Below are 14,292 nucleotides of genomic sequence, written 5' to 3' on the forward strand. Positions count from 1 at the left end.
TTTAGACAAATAAATAAATTCAAAGGATTCCAACTCACGAGAATCCAGATGATTTTGTTTTTAGATGCAATTATAACTGACTGCATAATACACCAATATAAGAGAATATACTAGTAGTATGTATACCTTGCACAACAATTTTTTTCATTAATTTCTCATATATATCTGAATTAAATGTGAATATTAAATACTAACCATAATATGTAGTAAATACTTCAGACATAATAAGTACTACTACTAAAAAATTTATTTAAATATTATTTCTTTAATCAAATAGTAGTAAGACTTTAGATAAGAAAATCATTATAATTTGGTTTTAATATAACATCAATTTCTGAGTAATGCGGTAAAAAAGAAAAAGAATGCGACTGTGAAGCACGCGCGCTTTTTTACAACTGCTAGCAAAAAAACCAACCACAGTGGCCACAACTACGCGTTTTTTCCCCTGCCAAGTTTAACAAATGCAAATTCGCCACGTGTCGAAATCTAAGCAAGCATCTCATCAAGCTCAACGAGTATTGGCTGTACTATAGCAATCACCGTTTATTTATTATTCCGATGCGAACAACGTTTCATCAGCTTTTTCTTCTTCCAAATCAGACAGCAACTCGATTATGAAATCTGAGCCGTTGGATCTCGGGGCCCACAAAACAAACGGATCCGAAACAAGTATAAATAAACACGCCCAACCCCAACCACGTCAAAAAACCAGATTACGTTTGCATTGAGTTGCGCTGTTCCTTCCTCCTGTTGTTCGTATTTATTTCATTTACGCCGCCGTCGTCTCCGCCGCAGAGAGCGATGTCTTCCGTCGAAACGGAGATGGAGCCACTCACGTCGGGGGCCAGCAACCGCATAATTCCGCTCCTCAAGGCCCTCAGAGCCTCCCTCATCTTCGTCTACACCTTCTTCCTCTCCTTCCTCCTCTTCGTCCTCCCCCGCCGCCGCCGCCTCTCCCCCGCGGCGGGGACGCCCTCTCCGAAGAAGCATTTGAGGCGGCGCTGGCTCGTGCGCGAGGAGGAGGACACGTGCCGCAGAAGGGCGCTGGCGCAGGACGTGGGAATGGGTCGCGACGAAGGGTGGTACCGCTGGAGCACTTCCATCTTCTACGGGGTTCGGAACAACGCTCTGTTTTGCCGGTCGTGGTTCCCGGTTGCCGGTGATGTTAAGTAAGGTTTTTCTTTTTTCTTTCTTCTTTCGCTTTACGTTTCGAAATTTCAACACGTCTCTTCCGTTTATTTTGACGGACTTTTGCTAATTTTGTTGCTAAACGAACTTGTGCTTGCGTTTGTGTTTTTGGCTTTTTAAGCGTCGTGTGTATATATGTAGAGAATTCTAGAGATGGAGATTATGCTCAATACAATGAAATTCTGAAGAGCCTTAGATGACTAAATACAAGTAAACGAGTTTAAAAACAAAATTTTTGTGCACTGCAGCTTGATTGAAGTAATTGGTGCCGTGAAAGTGGAAAGTTTACAAGCAAATTTCGTGGTTTGATTTTGGGGGGTTTTACTTTTTCGGTGGTTTGTGTTGGTGTGCTTTATTATTGACTGGTGGGTTTACTATTGAACTGTTTACAAACAGCAAAGTGTTAAGGTTCACAAAATTGTAATAGTTGTTTTCACGGGATTCAGTTGTTTTATGTCCTTTTCCGAGATGATTGATGAGACAGTCTAATTAATGGATAGTTAGAAAGCTACTGCTTATTGCCTGTGCTTTCTTTTCTTGGTTTTAATTCCCTGCCTTTTTTTCTTGTTAGCATGTATAGCTAACTTTCTGTTTGCTTTCTGTAATATTTGGCTCAAGTTTTTTTCTCTTTTGTTCTTTCAGGGGCATTCTAATCATCATTCACGGGCTTAATGAACACAGGTAATCTTGCTTAAGTGCTTTGTCTACTTCTTTGAACAATTGCTTTCTCTTAGGGATTAATGGAACTATTCTAGTCTGCTTTTTGTTTTCCGACATTAGATTTTTTTTCAAGTGATTATCAATAGATTTAAATCTTTCTTTTGATTGTTTTTAATGTAAGATAATAAGATTTATCCCCCATCCCCACTTCTCAGACTTGGTTCTTATTTTTCAGTGGAAGATATGCGGACTTTGCAAGGCAATTAACATCATGCAACTTTGGTGTCTATGCAATGGACTGGATAGGTAGTTTAAATTTCTTATTCCATTCTGTCCTTACTATTTTGTGATGGATCTGGAGTGATTTGTTTTATCTTTACAGGTCATGGAGGTAGTGATGGATTGCATGGTTATGTTCCATCTCTTGATCATGTGGTTGTAGATACGGTATGCATATTTATACTTTCTTCAGTTAATGAATATAGAAATGTGGCATATGTTCTTGTTTGTGATATTCTTATAATGGAAAAACGCTTTAGGTGACAATATTTTTCCTACCATTTTAAACATTGGGATGGGACTTGGAAATAGCGAAATAAGCTTATTGTGTAAAGTTAAAATGCATGATAACCTTTTATTCTTTGAGCATTAGGCAGCCATGGTGTCTCAGTTAACTTGCTAGTGTTTTTCTTGCTTTGCCTTAAATATTATTTGATCATGCTCTTTAGAGCAATATGTTTGTATCCATTGTTCAATTTCATCTTAATTGTTATTTCTAGTCACTTTCATGGCCATTTGAAAATTTATTACCACAATTTCAAATATCTATGCTGTTCTTGGCTTGTTTTTCTTTAGAGATATATTGCAATATTACAACATTTCAAATGTCAGTCAGTGTTTTTGACAGTGTACTTTGCATACTGATGGTAATGTTATGAACAGGGGGCTTTCCTGGAAAAGATTAGATCGGAGAATCCTGGGATACCATGCTTTCTCTTTGGTCACTCCACTGGGGGAGCTGTGGTCTTGAAAGTAAGGGTGGAAATTTTCTGCATATCTTCTGCAATTAAATTTGTCTTTGTTCAATTTTGAAATTTATTTTTTACAAATTTTGTGTAGGCGGCTTCCCATCCTCATATTGAAGTAATGGTGGAAGGAATTATATTAACCTCACCAGCTTTACGTGTGAAGCCAGCTCATCCTATTGTTGGTGTAAGTTTTGCATTTGTTAGTTGTGCATAATGTTTGAAATTAATGTGTTTCTGATTTGTTACTACAGTCCTAGCCATGCTCGGTACACTTGTACTTATATCTTAAGCTTGCCGTAAAAACAACCTCCGTTTCCAATTGTTATGTCAATTCTCTGTAATATACAAAGTTATCATTGGTTCATTTGATGTTGGTGAATTGGAAGCAGAATAAACACAACTACAGATGTTATTTTACTTTGTAATTATTTATACTAGATTTTCAAGACATTCAGGCTTTCAATGCTTCCATTTCCTCTGCACCTACTCCATCGATTTCACAACAGTGTCAGCAGAAATGATGCTAAGCCCGGCTCGTATTTCCTTTCCTTATGATCTTTTGCCCCAACAATCCATTCTCATACTGAGACTCATACCTCTCTCCTTTATATTTTATCAACCATGGTTTTCAAAACTACAGATCAAGAGAGTATATTAGCAATAGCTATTATTTTCTCAAGATTTTAATGCCTCATTGCATTATGTTTGTAATTATAGACCCTTCTTTGAGTGTGTTTGATGCTTTTTGTCTCTATTCATGTGTTGATGCAGGCTGTAGCTCCAATTTTTTCTCTGGTAGCTCCTAGGTTCCAATTCAAAGGAGCAAACAAAAGGGGCATTCCAGTTTCGAGGGATCCAGCGGCTTTGTTGGCGAAGTACTCTGATCCTTTGGTCTACACAGGACCTATAAGGGTACGAACTGGCCACGAAATATTGCGGATATCCTCGTACTTAATGCGAAACTTCAACTCTGTGACTGTGCCATTCTTTGTCCTGCACGGAACTGCTGATAAGGTGACTGATCCACTGGCCTCACAAGATCTATATGATAAGGCAGCTTCAAAGTTCAAAGACATAAAGCTTTACGACGGCTTCTTGCACGACCTTCTGTTTGAGCCTGAGCGTGAAGAGATAGCTCAGGACATTATCAACTGGATGGAAAAGAGATTATTTACTATTTGAAAATGTTAGTATATATATATATATATATATATATATATATATATATGGGGGGGTTAATAGGAAAGGGAAGACACAAGGGAAGAAAAAGGGATGCCATGTTTGTAAGTGTAGAAAATTGAAGTCGCCCTGGGAAATGGGGGGAGGCGGATGCAGATAGGTTTATTCATCTTTTCATTTTAGTGTTTTGAATATATGTATTGTGTGAAGATCTTTGTTTTATCAAGAAACTTGTACATTTTATAGACTTAAATATTTCAGTAGTGTTTCCATTTCTCCAGATCCAGCATTCTTTCAATTTGTGATCTGTGTAGGCTCGTATACATATTTGCCATTTTTGTATGTTGCTTTTGCAATTTGCATAACTTTGATTCGTGCATTTTCATCAGAAAGCTTAAAGGAAATTGCATATTGGTACCGATTCGAGTCGCCTGAAACACTGCACATAGCTGATCACCCATGATTTCCGTTAATCATCATTTTTAAAAAAAAATTACAATTGAATTAATTACAATAAAACATTTGTTCGTAAAGCTTTAGCATGCAACTCTCAATGTGCTGATGCAGTATGAATAGTAAAAAGAGTTATTTTACTTCATTGTGTTGATGCAGCATGAATAGCATGTAACTCGAATCATATTTGTGGATAGATAAGAGATTACTCACCATTCAGTATAAACTATAAAGATTGTGTTGAGAGGTTGACATGTTGCGGAAAAACAAAGTTCGAAATATTAGTTATAGATAGGTAGGTGTTTGATGCTTCAACGACATGGAGACGTGATGTGAAATATGAATTATGGAAGATTGGCATGATAGGAATAGTAAAAGAAAAAACCTAATTTTTCGTATAAAATATTTTTTTTTAGTTAAATTAGTTATGTATAGTTTCACGATTTTGATTTGTATATTTTAGTTCTTATATTTTAAAAGTAATTTTTTTAGTTTTATAGTTTATATTTTAATTCTTTTATAGTCTCTATAATTTAGAAGTGATTTTTTAAGTTTTTATAATTTATATTTTAATTTTTTTTAGTCCGTATAGTTTGAAAGTTATTTTTTTAATATCTATAATTTGTATTTTAATTATCTTTTAGTCCTTATTATAAAAAAATATAAAAATAATTAATTATAAATTAATTATAAATTATTAATTATTTTTTATTATAAATTATCTTGCGATAAATTAGTTATGAATTACTTAATGATATTTTTGTAATTAATTATAATTGTTAACATTACTCATATGCTAAGAACTAAAAGAGAATTAAAATATAAAATATAGGGACTAAAAAGATCACTTTCAAACTATACAGACTAAAAAAAAATTAAAATACAAATTATAAGGACTAAAAAATTACTTTCAAACTAGAGAGACTAAAAGAGAATTAAAATGTAAACTATAAAGATTAAAAAATCACTTTCAAAAGAGACTAAAAGAGAATTAAAATATAAACTATAAGGACTAAAAAATCATTTTAAAACTATAGGGATTAAAAAGTACAAATGGTGAAACTATATAGATCAAATGAGTAATTAAACTTTTTTTTATTATCAAATAAGAAATTCATAGTGTTAAACTTGTAATTAATAGAGATATATGTTAGTCAACACTAATAATTTTTTATTTTTAATTTGAATTGCTTTTTATAGATACAAGTTAGAGAATTTGGATTGCTTATTTGCTTTTAGCTTCCTTTTTCTCATTAGAAATTATTTTTAATTTGGTCATTTAGTTTTTTGGTTTAATATTATCATCTAATTTTTAAAAATTATTCAATTTAATTCTACCTATAAATTAAATAATCGATAATAAAAAATCATATTTTATGACGATTTAAAATTATTATTAAGTAGATTTAAACTATCACAAAACATATTTTTTAATCCTAATTTAAATGAAATGATCAAATTAAATCATAACTTCAAATCTTGTAAACTCCACCCTTCAACTGGATCACAGATAAACCCCCACTCTATCATGGATCCATCTCCATTCATTGGCAGCACTTTGAGTGTTGCCACATTTGACTTAAATCCGACGTTGTTGTCAACAATTTCATATGACAAACAACATTGGACGGGATCGATTGCAAGCAGCTTCTCTTTGGCCCACATGATGGTTCCTTCTTCGACGGTGGAAGCACAGTAGTAGCGGATTAGGCCCGGTTGACCTGGAACACCCTCGAGTTGATGGTAACATGTTTCTATGGGCATCCACTTGTGTAGGTTTCAGAAATCCTCTAACGCAGACCACATTAGTTCTGCATCCGTGCCTGGTAGTTCAGCCACGGCTTTGCCTTCCCATTGAAGCTTAGATTCCTCTGCCATGATTCTCTAAGTGAGGAAACTGTATAATTATTGGAATTGTAGAGACTTGAGGTACATAACTATACATATAGTCAAGTAATAAGCAAATATTCTAAGCGTCAGTAAGAGAAAGAGAAAGATGCAAAAACGAATGGAAGATTCTGTCCAGCCCAAATCTGTTTTTCATTAGGCACCTTTGGTCCTTGCTTTCTCGATCAAACTCTTTGACGTCGAAGAAAGACTTTGAGGAGCAGGGATGATTTGAAATCCTGTATTTTTTTGACACTGAACACCAAGCCAAGTTAGCTCATCTTAGGGTTTTATTTTCTTATTAAGAAAGGCTTAAGTTAAGTTCTTCCTTTAATTATTAAGGTAAGGTACGAGAGTAAGATGGGTATCTTTTCAGCTCTTCTGACTATGCTTTCAGTGGTAGCTAGGCTTATATCAAACCAGACTAGTTCCTGGTGGTTTAGTAATTTATAAAGGGCTTTAGCTAAAGACGTATTAGATGGGAAAGATATGTCACTGTGGTCAGGTCAGAGTCCTCTATTGAAGGAGATTAATTGGACTTTATATCCTACCTTACTTAATGGGGAAGTGTGCATACCCTTGTAACCACACATTAAATTAAACAATAAATATAGGCTAAACAGATAAATTTGTCTTAAAAGTATAAGACACCTATAAATTCTTCCTAGACAAAAAAATAAAATTTAATCTTTAAATATATAAAAATTACGATAAAATAATTTTACAATAATTTAATCATAAATTAATTCTTAAATTTTATAATTTTATATCAAATTGATCCTAAAAAATATAATTTATTATTAAATTGATTTTTAAATATTTCAATTTAATAATAAAATAATTTCAAAAAAATGAAACCAATTTATTATTTTATATATTCAGAAACTAAATCTATATTTTATATCTTTTAAGAACCAATTTATCATTGTAGCACACATTTAAAGATAAATTTAATTATTTACTCATAAATATAAGTCCTCTACAAAATAAGAAAAAAAATATGAAAAAAAGTAAAAGTATGATTATAATTTTTTCCAAAAGAAATAGACAAACAACATCCAATTAGTGGTGCAACCGATTAGAATATTCATAATCACTCATGATTGAATTCGAATAGGAATCGATTATTAAAATTGCTCCACGTATCTAAGTTATTTATTTCCCCTCCCCCCATGTGTTACTATTTTTTAATTTAAGAACTTTTTGACAATAACAATTTTTTAAATAAAAACATGAAAATTTTAGAACAAAGCCCAAGACTTAATATATTAAGAAATATTTCTCTTGTTCAAAAAAAAGATTTTAAATAATTTTATTTGATCCCTAAATAAATAATAATAATAATGTTACGGTTACGTTATTTTTCCAACCCAATTCTAACTTTTACAAAATTAAATTTTCAAACAAAATTTTAATTCGTAAACATACTTTAAAGGTTACCAAACATGTAAAAAAAACTAAATTTATTCTTCAAATGTATGTTAAGCATGTACCTAAAAGTACTTTTTGAACGGTTATCAAACATTTCCCAAGTCTTTTCTATAAAATTGGAGACATGTTTTAATCATTCAAAAAGTATTTTTGGGTATTAACCATATTTTTGGAGAATAAACTCAATTTTTGACATACTTAATTACCCTCAAAAGTATTTTTGCAAATTAAAATTTTGTTTGAAAACTCAATTTTATAAAAACAAGATTTGGTTGCTTTTGCAAACTTAAGTTTAACCTAAACTTAAATTTAAAAACTTTAATTGAAACATGCAATGCGATGAGTTTTGAAGCAAAATTTTAATGTATAAATATACTTTTGAGAGTAATCAAACATATCATAAGACTAAGTTTATTCCCCTAAACTCGGTTAGAGCACCCTAAACAAAAAACCAAACATAACATAAACATTTATGTTATATTTTAATTCAAAGAAAAATTAAAGTACTTTCAATTTTAAAAGAATAAAATAACAACAATAAAAAAAAATTAAAAAGCAAGATAGAGAAATACAATAAATAAACTTACCTCAAGATGGCAATACTGATCAGTGGGCAAAATGCATGAAGCACGCTTCACCACTAAGTCTGTATTTTTAGATTTCTCTCTTGACTGGTGTACATGAGTTGGTCGTCTAGATCTTCTCTTTATAGGAGAGTTTGTATGAGAGTATATTATTCAAAATGGGATTTTTCCAGTAAAGGAAAGGAGAGAGAGAATGTGGGACTTAGTTTTTATCATATGATTAAATGACCTAATTTGGGTTGATTTTTGTCAATATGAAAGCCGAATTTGATTTTTGAGATATAGGCACGACTTGTAGATTTTCGCCAAGCTTTCTAATGACTCTAAAAACACCTCAAATAGATAAGTATAATACAACATTATCTATGTAATTGGGTAAATTAACATTTAGTATGCCCGTATTTTGGGCATATGCTTTAGGTTAACCCTAGGAAAACTTTATAAATAAATCTCTTTTACGACCATAGTCGCTGTTAATTTGGGGGTTTTCTTGCTAGGGTTTCCCTTTCTTTTATCATTATTGTTTTAGTCTCTCTTTTTTTTTTTTCCTTTAAGGATTTTGCATGAAGCCTTCATGGAAGCCTAAACTGCTTTGAATCAATTCACTAGTTTAAGGTTTCTTTTATGGATCTTGAGCTCTGGTTTTAAATTGTTTTTCAATTCTTGGTTTACTTTCTTTCTAAATGAATCTTAATTTTTCTCTCTTGAATATTGATTATGAATTCTATTAATTAGGTTGGTGCATTATCATTCAAATGTGAATTTCACTATTGATGAATATGGTAAGCGCTTGAATTGGCATATTCTATTTTTAGATACATTAATATTGATTTGGCATATCCAAGTTGGGATTAATAGGGTGGTATGTGATGCTTAATCATTAGTTTGATAAATAGTCATTTTAAAAATTAGTTTAGAAACTTAGAAGATGCTTGATCATCAAACCCAATTACTTAAATATCGGATGCTCAATTCGATAGAATTCTCTTTAAATTGATTAATTCGGTTAATTTTGAAGTCAAACAATAATCGAATTAAGAATAGGAAGTTACAATGTTTTTTTGTCGGCAAAGATAATATATGTATAAATAAAAATAAAGAATTGGAAGTTAGATGTATTAAGAAATTGATGATAAGTCTAGTTAGATAACTTAACTGATTGGTAGTTTTATTGAATTGAATTATTTATTAATTGCAATTTATTTTCAATCTTGAAAATCTCATGAAGCCAAGGAAAAAAAAATGTTTTGATCTTTTGGACAATTTGGCGGAGGAGAAATGAATATGCAGGTATGGGAAAACTTACAAAAGCCAATTATCTCATAGCGTCACAGACAGTCAGACATTACGGGAATGCCATTTGGCTAAATAACATATTATTAAGGTTAAATTACTTTATGAATCCACTAATTAATTTTTTATGTTTAATTTGATTTTTAAAATTTTTAGGATTCAATTTGATATTTTAATATTTAAAATTAATTTAATTTAATCATACTGTCTAAATTAGGTCAATAGTATTAAAAAATGATTATTTAAAATCATTTAATGATAATTTTAAATTATCACACAATATAGGATCAAATTTAAACAGCAAGGATCACTTAAATTAATCTAGTCAACTGAATTAAATTAAATTAATTTTAAAAATTAGACGACTAAATTGAACTCCAAATAATTAGAGAATTAAATCAAATTAATTTTAAAAATTAGAGGATTTAATTAAAATAAAAAAATAAAAAATCAAATCAAACATTAAAAATAAATTGTAGGAAAAAACTAATTTATGCTATTATTAATTTCGAGCATCATCATTCAATATCAAATGACGCTACTTGCAGGTGGAAGAAGCCCTCAATGGGTTTTTTTCAAGTGCAATTTGGACGCTGCCTTGCTCCAAGATGCAGGAAAATGTGGTCAAGCTGGATGCATTCCTAACCATCATGAAGTTTCATGTCTGCCAAATCGTTTTGCTCCATGGGCATTATTTTCACCAATGGAGGTTGAAGCACTTGCTTTGTACGCTACAATTAAATGGGTCATTGACTTGAATTTAACTCATGTTATTTTTTAGTGTGACTGCAAGGATATTGTGGATGGTAATAATCGAAATAGCCTTGCAAATAATGAGGTGGACTCTATCCTGAAGAAGTGTAAAGATGAAATATATATTTCAATTTCAAGACTTTTTTGTAAAGTTTGTTTGTTAGTAAGCTATAATCAAATCGTTCATATTTTTATATAACTAAAGTGTTTAGATTTTATGTTAATCCAACATAAGTTTTTTATATCATTCCGACTTGTATTCACTTTCTTATTATGAATGAAATTATATGAGTTTGAAAAAAAAAGCTTAACCTTTTTTCTAACATCACTAATTGATAATAATTAAAAATTAATTCTTGAGAGACAATCAAGCTTGTTTGTCTTGCATTGCAAAATTTGCTTGTTATTTGACTCACAAAGAACCACAAATATAATTGAGAGAACAAATTCTTGGAAATAGTGCAAAAAATTAATCATCCTAATCTTGTATGTCTAGCTAGAATCAATCTAAATATGACTTGAAGTTATTTTCTTAAACATATACTTAATTTCCTAAATATCTGTACATAGTGCATAATTCCATGAAATTCTCATAATAGGAAGTGGCATATGTAGTTGCACGTGTAGAGAGTAAAAATAGTAACTTGGCAATTGATGACTGAAAGAATCAGCAGGACGAAATCATGATCACGACCAATTGAAAATGACTTAGAATCAACGGAACGAAATCATGAATGATCACAACCAACTGAAAATGCCAAGCTAGCTGGGGCTTTACTACTATAGAGATAAGTAGTTGCATGTGGGAGAGTAAAAATTGGAACCATTAAATTGATGACACATGAAAGAATCAGCTGAAAGAAGTGATGATCACGACCCACTGAAAATGGCATCGTTGTTAATCTGATTATCTGTGAGGGTCATACATACGTGGTCTGAAAGTAGAATTGAAACAACCTCCGGCTCCCCTCACTACTCTTAATTATACCAACCTACACACCCACACTCTTATTTATATACTTTTATAATCATTATGATCTCTTTTTTTTCTTTTCACATCACTAACAATTATATTATTACATATTTCTCCTCTAATCATGTACATTTTTTTAAAACTGAAATTACATAATATAAATTTTGACTATTTTAATACCGTGCTAATTAATATATTTCATTTACTAAAATCATTTAAAGTATTATGTACGACAACAAAAATACTTCATTAATTCTAGCCTTAAGTTCATGGGATATATTAGTGTGCCGTTTGAAGTGGGATGACCCAGAAATTTCCTATACTCAAACAACATATTCACGATAGGTGAACATCCTCGATCATCGCTGAAAGAAAGGCTAGAAAAGATAATTCGAAATGTTAAAATACAAACATTAAGTACAAAGTTGTGGAATATCTCAACAATTTTTTTTTATATATATATGACTACTTTCGATAAGAACAAATAGAGGATTTTTAGCTTAAATAATTGAATTGTCAGATACCTATATAATACACAATTCGATCACCGACTAAACAAAAGCTCTATAGGATTCCTGATAATTGATACTATCATCATGACGGTAGGCCATATGAGGAAATAAAATAAACAAAGTCTGCAATATATATAGGCTTTACATGTAAGTTGGAAATTAAATATGGATACTGTAGGGCTAAAGGAAAACTTACGCCTAAACAAAAGTTGTCATTTGGAGACCCCTCCATATTCATAATTCAAATCAAGTGCGTAATCCATGAGTCAGTACTATTGCTTTTCCACGGTTTATAATTATATATCCATTACTATAATAAAATACAAAAAAGAAAAATCTCACTCAAGTATTCTACTATATATATCCTACTGCACTAAAGGTGCGTATCAACACACGCCAATGGGTCCACAACACAAAGACAATGGTCACTCAAAGGTCTCAAAGTCGCCACCAGTTTAGGGACTTTGGGTTGTTCCACTTATAATCAATTCCCATCTAACCATGAGGCTTTCTCTTATTTGATGCTCGAGTTCTCTGGGTCGCAAGAGACTTGTTTTATTTAATTGTATAAAACTTAATTAATAAAATAAAAGTGTTTACAAAAACTTTAAGATTAATATATTAATGTAAGATCTCATTACATCAATTTGTGAAAAATTATCTACTTAATTAGAAGAAAAAAAACTCATTTTTTATTTCCATCGTCGATAAATCTTCTTAGATTAACAAGAATTATACACCACAAATAAGATTAAAATGTGATTCAATAGATTTTCACACATTAAAAACAAGAGTGCAAAAAGGAAAAGGGATATAGTTAAAGAGTTATAATAATAACACAATAATTGCATAAGAACATCCAATAACAAGAGAAGAAAGGGGGAAAAAAGGATATGCACAATAAAACTGTAATGATTAGGGTTCACTATCCGTAACAGCAACGTTAAACCAACCAACTTCGTTTTCTCTCTGCCCTTATTGATCTCCCACCTTTTTTTCATTACTATAAATTCGACTCTCTCCCCCACAAACCAACCCCTCCTTCACCATTTCCATCACTTTGTCTCTCTATATTAGGACCACTCACTCTATAGTTTTTCGTACACTTTGCCGTTACATGACATGATGAAACAAAGCAGAGACACGCACTTCCCTCTGCCACAACATGTGACAGACATAACGTGCATGGACCCGAACCGGCCACCACTCGTGGCGGAGAAGGTCTTCAAAACGGTGCGTTTCATAGGCTTCTTCCTACAAAACGGCGTTTCGAAGAGCAAGGTGTTTCATGATGTGCAGGACGTGATGAAGCGTGGGAAGAACATAGGGAAGGCGCTGAACGACATCGTGGCTCGCCACCACCAGGCGCTGACGTGTCGCCCACGCGACGCGCACGTGGCCTTCGTGTCGCCGCTGGAGTACCAGTTCAGCTGCAGCGGGAGTCCGCCGCGCACTTCGCATGCCGGCCGGAGGAAGCTCTCTCCGGCCTCCGCCGCTGTTCGCCGATCTCCGGGGCACCGTGCAGTGAGGATGTGCCGTGGCGGTGGTGCCGCCGACGGCACGATAGAGAGGCGCGTGAAGATCACGGACTCCGTTGCTTCCATGTTCAACGACACCGCGGAGAAGGATTTTCACGTGGACGAGGCCGCGGAGGAGTTCATAGCGAGGTTTTACAGAGATTTGAGGTTGCAGAAATGGCTGGATCACTATTGCTGACGTGTAAAAAATGTAGTTAATTAATTAATTAATAGTCTTCTATGTATGTTACTGTTAATGTTAATTACTGCAATGGATGTTCTTAGTATGTTACGAACAAATTAAACCGTGGCTAGCTTCTTTACGTTTGCTTCTTCAACTTTATTTACGTTAATTATAAGCTGAAGTGTTCTTGGGCTGCATCACGTTTTGTGTAAAAAATTCTATGCATTGGTGTGTTTCTCTCAGAAGTAATTATAGTGTGGACAAGCACAACGTGTCTCTCCTCCCCAATTAATAACACGAGATGCGTTAGAAATCTATAGGCTACTGCAGGCTCGAATGTTTAAAAGCTCTTATCGTTTTGTACGCGAATCATTGTCCGAAATCATATATCCACCTTCATTAAATGAATTACCAGTCAATTGGATATTCGCTAGCTGTCTATTAGTTGAGTCGTGTATATATATAAACCTAATCTATATGGAAGAATTTGTGATGAAATTCTTACCACACATGATGACATGCATTAATTGTTCTTTTTGTAAGAGTAGTTCACCATGTACAAAGTGGCAGACCACTTCAATGCTTTTGATGAACTCAGAGAGAACAAGATTAGCATCAATGTGGAGAGCAGTCTAATTATCACGATAGAG

General features: G+C 32.7%; 2 protein-coding genes across 2 annotated transcripts; both read left to right on the plus strand.

Moving 5' to 3' along the window:
* Positions 1–690: 690 nt before the first annotated feature.
* On the plus strand, positions 691–4,335 carry LOC114409133 (caffeoylshikimate esterase-like). The gene is made up of 7 exons (XM_028372453.1): positions 691–1,169; positions 1,831–1,869; positions 2,084–2,154; positions 2,231–2,295; positions 2,791–2,880; positions 2,968–3,060; positions 3,648–4,335. Exons 1-7 carry the CDS (start codon positions 802–804, stop codon positions 4,056–4,058), a joined length of 1,137 nt encoding a protein of 378 aa, XP_028228254.1. The 5' UTR covers positions 691–801; the 3' UTR covers positions 4,059–4,335.
* An 8,791-nt stretch (positions 4,336–13,126) lies between these two features.
* LOC114408343 lies at positions 13,127–13,657 on the plus strand. The gene has a single exon (XM_028371364.1). The coding sequence runs from the start codon at positions 13,127–13,129 to the stop codon at positions 13,655–13,657; it is 531 nt and encodes a 176-aa protein (XP_028227165.1).
* Positions 13,658–14,292: the final 635 nt, after the last annotated feature.

The sequence above is a fragment of the Glycine soja genome, chromosome 4, assembly GCF_004193775.1.
Source record: "Glycine soja cultivar W05 chromosome 4, ASM419377v2, whole genome shotgun sequence".
NCBI classification, from domain to species: Eukaryota; Viridiplantae; Streptophyta; class Magnoliopsida; order Fabales; family Fabaceae; genus Glycine; species Glycine soja.

What these genes read in the sequence shown, in the direction of transcription:
- LOC114408343 (XM_028371364.1), top strand. Translation starts at nt 13,127, where the DNA reads ATGGACCCGAACCGGCCACCACTCGTGGCGGAGAAGGTCTTCAAAACG.
- LOC114409133 (XM_028372453.1), top strand. Translation starts at nt 802, where the DNA reads ATGTCTTCCGTCGAAACGGAGATGGAGCCACTCACGTCGGGGGCCAGC. An exon ending in CACGGGCTTAATGAACACAG is followed by an intron (nt 1,870 to 2,083) that starts GTAATCTTGCTT and finishes CTTATTTTTCAG; the next exon opens with TGGAAGATATGCGGACTTTG. An exon ending in CTATGCAATGGACTGGATAG is followed by an intron (nt 2,155 to 2,230) that starts GTAGTTTAAATT and finishes TTATCTTTACAG; the next exon opens with GTCATGGAGGTAGTGATGGA.